This window comes from Ursus arctos, unplaced genomic scaffold (genome assembly GCF_023065955.2).
Source record: "Ursus arctos isolate Adak ecotype North America unplaced genomic scaffold, UrsArc2.0 scaffold_36, whole genome shotgun sequence".
NCBI lineage: Eukaryota > Metazoa > Chordata > Mammalia > Carnivora > Ursidae > Ursus > Ursus arctos.
In genome coordinates this window covers 9,336,615-9,342,614 of record NW_026623050.1, presented here as the reverse complement: position 1 = coordinate 9,342,614, position 6,000 = coordinate 9,336,615, and the positions used below count along the sequence as shown (strand labels likewise).

Here is a 6,000-nt window from a genome sequence, read left to right as displayed (position 1 = left end):
GCTGCTTCTTCCCTGCTCTCGGTCTCACTGGGAACTCTCTGTCTAAACCAAGCATCTGGACTGTGCCAACGCAGTTAGAAATCGGAGGAAGGGGCGCATCAGGTTGCACTCCCTCCCCACAGCCGCTAGGGGCCACCCTCCTCCACGCAGAAGTGCGGGCCAACGCAGCCTGACTCTGTTGCCGGTGCGCGCCCTCCGCTGATTGGTGACACCGCAGAGAAGCCGCGCTTTGATTGGGCTGCTGTCAGGTGTCGCTGACGGCAGGTTCGGCTGCGCGAGCGCAAGGAGGCGGGTGAGCGAGGGCCGGGGGCGGTGGGGGAGTGGCTGGGGGCTGGGGGCGGTATCTGAGGGGGTGGGCTGGGTAGAGTGGGCTCGGGTGGTGCTGAGGGCCGTGTTTAGTACCGGCTGGGGGCAGCTTCGGAAAGAGGCCCAATGGAGAGGCCTCAATGTCAGCGTAGGGAGAGTAAGGCGGGGGCGGGCGAAGGCTGGTGGAGTCGCATTGGAGGGCGGTATTCGTGACCGGGAGCTGTGTGAGGAGAGACACCGGAGGGGGTCAGCAAGAGAAGAGAGGGGTTTGAGGATTTGCGGGAGGAAAAGGGAGTCGTGCGTGAGGAGCGGAGGCAGCAAGGGAGCGGGTCAGGGTGGGGAGGTCTGTGTGAGGAAGGGTGGAAGGGAGTCGACGCGGGAGGGTATCTCTGCAGGCAGGGGTTGTTGCGGAGAGGAGGGGACCCTGGAGAGAGCTAGTGTGAGGACGGAATGGATCGTAGGCATTCTTTGTGGGGGATCATTGAGGGTTTGATATAAATGTTACCAAGTGTGGCGACTCATCTGTGGGTCTGGAGGGCTGCTTAATGCTGGAGAATCATTGAGTGAGAGGATTAGTTGGATTATTAATTGGATTAGTTGATCAGTGATGGGGGAGGGGCAGCAGTGTTGTGAGTGGTTGGGGGGGGTCAATGAAGAGTCATTTTAGCAGTTTAGGGGAAGAAGGGAGTGTGAGTGGGTTGATAGAACAAGGGCATCAGCACAGTTCATCAGTGTCAGAATGTGGTTCTGTATGAAGGGGTAAGCATTGCATCTCGAGGGAATTTAGGTGGGAAGAAGATCGTGTTGATGGCCTGAGGAGTTTTACTGTGTTGGAAATAGCCCTGCCTGGACTGTGTATTGATGTTTCCCCTTCACCACTAATGGTGCCCTCCATTAAGTGCATGGCGATTAAGGAAATTGACTACTGCAAGCATCCGTAAATTCTAAGGGATAAAGAAGTTACACAGTTTACCCTCTTTTCTACCCCCTCTTCAGATCTGATTTAACATCAGTGTTTCTGAGATTACCCATGTGCCCCACCTTCTCTCTTTACCTATCTAACTTCTCCCCACCACTGACCCTCCCGTTTGCATTGATTCAGGCAGGAGTTAGACTGCCCTTTAGCCCTTTTGTAGAGCGTGAAGTTTCTTTTGTTTGCAACAAAGTATTGAGGGAGAGGGGGATGGGGAGAAGGGCACAGAAAACTGGGGAATGGCTCTTGGAATACCACATCAAATCCCAGCCTCTCTCGGAGGTACATCTAAATAAATCCTGGCTTATATCAGAGCTATTTCTGTCAGGCTTCTATCTTTGCTTTGTTAACTATGAATTTAGGCCTTTCCGTCTCTCTTTAGCCACGTATTTGTGAACAGACTCTTCTTCCCCATTCTATTACCACCCCTGTTATAAAGTTAAAATAGAATTTCAGGAAAATGACTATATACATTCAGTAGAAAACCAGGAAGGACTAAATGGAAAAAAGGGTGAAGGATTAGGAATCTTAGACAGGAGGGGAAATCCCTGCTTCAGATAAAGAATAAAGGGTGGAACAAAATTCTGCTTGCTTAAGCTCTACAGGGACCTTGGTAATGCCACAAATCATGAAAGTTGGGTTAGGTCACTAAAAAGGAGTTCAAAGAAATGGCCTATTCAGGAGGGGGAGTGTATGTGTAAGACCTGCAATAGACAACTGGAAGTGTTAAGAGCATGTGGTTGACTAGTAGAGACAAGGAGATGGTAAAGACTAGAAAGGTCAAGGTCTGCATAAAGGTTAGCTGTAACTTTCTGATCAAAGCTGCAAATCCCACTTGCAATGGAAGGGTTTAAAAATACAAAATAATTGTTGGAGACTACTTTAAAAGTTTGTAAGACTAAATCCATTTACTTAAGGTGTTTGTGGCTTTTATGAGAGTCATTGGTTAGTTTTTCCTTTTTCTTTTCTTTTTTGGTAACTTTTTCTCTTTTAATTGGTTAGTATTTCTGAGAACTTTTGGAGAATGTGAAAAATTGCTGCTGGGTGACTCAACTTTATTTTTGGAAAAAATCAGCATACCCGTATCCCCGCAATTTAGTATTAACAAATGTTAACCTTTTGTGTATTTGCTTTAGATTTTTTTAAAAATTGAAATAAACATTACAGATAAGGTTGTAAAGTTCCACTCAGATCCTTCTCAGTTCCATTTTCCCCTCTCAGAGGTAACCACTATCATGACTTTAATGTCTTTCTTTCCAGTCCATATTTTTAGACTTCTATTAATTATGTATACAGTTATAAATATATGTAATATTTTTTATTTATGCAAACTGAATTGTACTGCATGTGCATTTCTGCAGTTTGCATTTGGAAATTGTCCATATCATTACATCTTTGATTCATTTTTAAAAATTGCTGTTAGTTTATCATTTGTGTATACTTAGCTATATTTGTCTGTTCTACCTGTGACTTCAGAGTTTTCAGTTCTTCCCATAACCAGTAGTGAGGTTATGAACATCTTCGCCCATGTCTTGTTATGAGGGAGAGTTTTTTTACAGCAGAAGTTCTCAACCTCCACACTGCTGATGTTGTGGACTGGGTAATTACTTGTTGTGGGGGAATATCCTATGCATTTTAAACTGTTAAGCAGTATCCTTGGCCTCTACTCATTAGATGCCAATAGCACCTTCCCAGTTGTGACAACCAAAAATGCTTCCTACCAAATGTCCCCTGACCTCACTATTAGTTAGGAACCATGACAGTAGGTGTATGTATGCAGAGGTGGAACCACCAGATTGTTCTAACTCAAGTGTAAGTCTTAAGATACTCTCACTGATTATGGCTCTAGACAGAATTTTTTCCTACAGTAGCTTCTGGTGTTCGGGATCTTGGCCTAGACCATACTTGGGTCTGTAGTACCAGGACATGGTGGAGAGAAAATTGAAATTTTGGTCAGAGAATGGGTTGGAGGCTATTGTATGGATGCCTGTATCCTCAACCTCCCAGTCAGCACTAGCCCTCTTTCCTTGACAGATTTTTTGGATTTGGGCATTTGTCTTTTAAAGTGGAGCACATGAAGGAGGGACAGGGGCATAGAGAATTTTAATGTTCTGATATAATGCTTAGAACATAGGGTGCCCTCAATAAATGTTTTTTGAGTTAATCCTTGGTAGGAATGAAGATGTGCCTTAAGGTCAAAGGCAGCTGAGCTCTCTCATTCCCTCTGCCCTTGAATTAAATCCCTGAGTTCAACACAACTGTGGGGAGATGGTGAAGGGATAGGAACATTTTGGAATGAATCCAAGATTGGAAATGTCACTCTAATCTTCTCTTCTGGTAGGAATCAACAGTAGCCTTCCATGAGGAACTGCCTTTTCCACTTGCTGCTGGAGTTAATGGTGTTTCCTGCTGGCAGAATCAGGGACATGCCAGCACTGTAAGGGTTAACCTACTTATCCTCTCACCAGTCTCATGGTTGGGGGTGGGTTGAGCAGAGAGGAAAAGGGAGACCTTGCTTTTCTCTTAGGGATCTTTAGTCATAGCCTGTCAAGTCATAGCCCGACAAGTCATAGCCCACGTGCGTGCCTCCTTTCCTGTTGCTCCTTCTAACCATAGTTTTGTTTCCCATTTCCCCTAGTCTCCTTGTGGTTCCCTCTTTATTTTATCATTCCTCATGCCCCATCCCTACCCACTGCCATGGGGTTTGAATTCTGAGCTAATGGGATACCCTCCATTGCAGAGCGGGATGAGTGGGTGCTCCGGCGGGGATGTGGTCACTGCCGGCCAGTGAGGGCGAGAGTGCCACAGCCCACTTCTTCCTGGGAGCTGGAGATGAGGGGCTGGGCACCCGTGGAATAGGCATGAGGACAGAAGAGAGTGACAGCGAGCTCCTTGAGGATGAGGAGGATGAAGTGGTAAGACTAAGGAAAATGATGTAACTTGGTATTGGGACCCCTTTCATAGAGTGTTGAGATTCCATTGGTTGGAGACACCTCTCTGCTCTTTGCAAATGCATAGATTTCCTGTCGTAAACAGGCCCTGTCCTGATTAAATGGAGAAGCAGTAGATATTGGTTAGGTTACTTCTCTTTGAATTCCCTGCCATTATGCCTTCCTCCTGTTGTGTTACTGGTTCTCTGGCTCTTCTGCCTGAGCACACATTTCCTACTGTGGGAAGGCTCCTGTTCTTTAGGCAGTAGAAATCCCTGTATGTACTCCATTCCAGACCTAAGTTAGGAGATAGCATTTACCTGATAGGTCTAAAGTCCTGGCAAAAAACTGTGCCCAAAGGAGATGAGACAGTGTTCCCTAATAGGGATGGTCTTGGTGGGAAGTTCCTAAGTTCCTGACAGCACTTCTTCTCTATAGCCTCCTGAACCTCAGATCATTGTTGGCATCTGTGCCATGACCAAGAAATCCAAGTCCAAACCAATGACCCAAATCCTAGAACGACTCTGCAGATTTGACTACCTAACTGTTATCATTCTGGGAGAAGATGTGATCCTCAACGAACCTGTGGAAAACTGGCCATCTTGCCACTGCCTCATCTCTTTCCACTCCAAAGGTTGGAGTCTGTGAAAGAAAATGGGAGGAAATGGTGTTGGGAATGATGGACTGGGAAATGAGGTTCTTACTGTCAAATAGTACAGAGGTCATCAGCTCTTCCTGACACACTGGAGAACAGTGCAGAGGGGTTTGCTTTCCCTGTATCATGGAAGAGTTGCTGGAGGTGGTTTAAAGGCCATATTCAAACCTCAGGATGTAAGGCTCTTGGGGTCTCTGACAGAATTGTGTATCTCTGGAAGGACCCTAAAAATAATACCTTTTTCACTTTTTCCTGATGGGTATTCTAGACTTGGGAAGTTGGGCAGAAGGATAAGTAATGGGTGGATGGGTAGAGGAGCTTAATGGCAACTTTAGCTTTAATACATCTATTTCTCTTGCTGTTTTCTCACTCTCTTTCACTTTTTTTCTTTGATCTATTTCCTTTCTCTATCCCAGGATTTCCTCTGGATAAAGCTGTTGCTTACTCCAAGCTTCGAAACCCCTTTCTTATCAATGACCTGGCTATGCAGTATTACATCCAGGATAGGTATAGCTTTCTGTTGATTGGTGGGATGGGTAGCCCTGAAATCATGCCTGTTTATAGAGTACACTCTGGGAGGGGCAGAGTCAAACAAACATGCTTAATTTTTGTATCATGCCCTTTTGAGTTCTATATACTGATATCTACCAGTTCCTGAGCAAATGAAATCCCTAGCCTCTTCCCTTGGTCACCGTCCCCCACCTCTCCCAGCTAATTTATTTGGGGGCAACAGGAGGGAGGTGTACCGGATCCTGCAGGAGGAGGGTATTGATCTGCCTCGATATGCTGTGCTCAACCGTGACCCTGCCCGGCCTGAGGGTGAGTACCTGGCTTTGTCCAGTCCTGCCCTGCCTGGCTTTCTGTGACTTAGCCTAGTTGTCTGTGGTCTAGACATTTCCATGTACTACTTATCTCAGTGAGCCTTTGGTTATTGGATTAAGGGTAGAGTTAGAGCTATGTGTCCTTGAACAGAGCCTTGGACCTCTTTTGTAGATACTACTATATTTATATACCATATGGATACTTCCATATCTATTACTAAGATTTGGTCATAAATATTTGGGGGTTATGGAGATTAAAACTCAGAGAAATGGGGGTTAGAATTATCCTACAATTCTCAACCCTGGAAATGACTG

At 45.6% G+C, this 6,000-nt stretch overlaps 1 protein-coding gene across 21 annotated transcripts in view; it reads left to right on the top strand.

Moving 5' to 3' along the window:
- The first annotated feature begins 217 nt into the window (after positions 1-217).
- The window catches only part of PPIP5K1 (diphosphoinositol pentakisphosphate kinase 1), a 45,551-nt gene continuing 39,768 nt past the window's right edge, over positions 218-6,000 (top strand). For 14 of the 21 annotated variants that reach the window (XM_048218204.2, XM_048218191.2, XM_026479865.4 and 11 more), the window contains exons 1-6: positions 218-292; positions 3,621-3,716; positions 4,020-4,194; positions 4,648-4,843; positions 5,281-5,371; positions 5,598-5,683. In XM_048218204.2, the coding sequence (XP_048074161.1) occupies positions 4,048-4,194; positions 4,648-4,843; positions 5,281-5,371; positions 5,598-5,683 (520 nt within the window). In that variant the 5' untranslated portion in view covers positions 218-292; positions 3,621-3,716; positions 4,020-4,047. The remainder of the gene's footprint in view (positions 293-3,620; positions 3,717-4,019; positions 4,195-4,647; positions 4,844-5,280; positions 5,372-5,597; positions 5,684-6,000) is intronic. The other 7 variants (XM_057306181.1, XM_057306178.1, XM_057306180.1 and 4 more) reach the window with 1 other exon arrangement.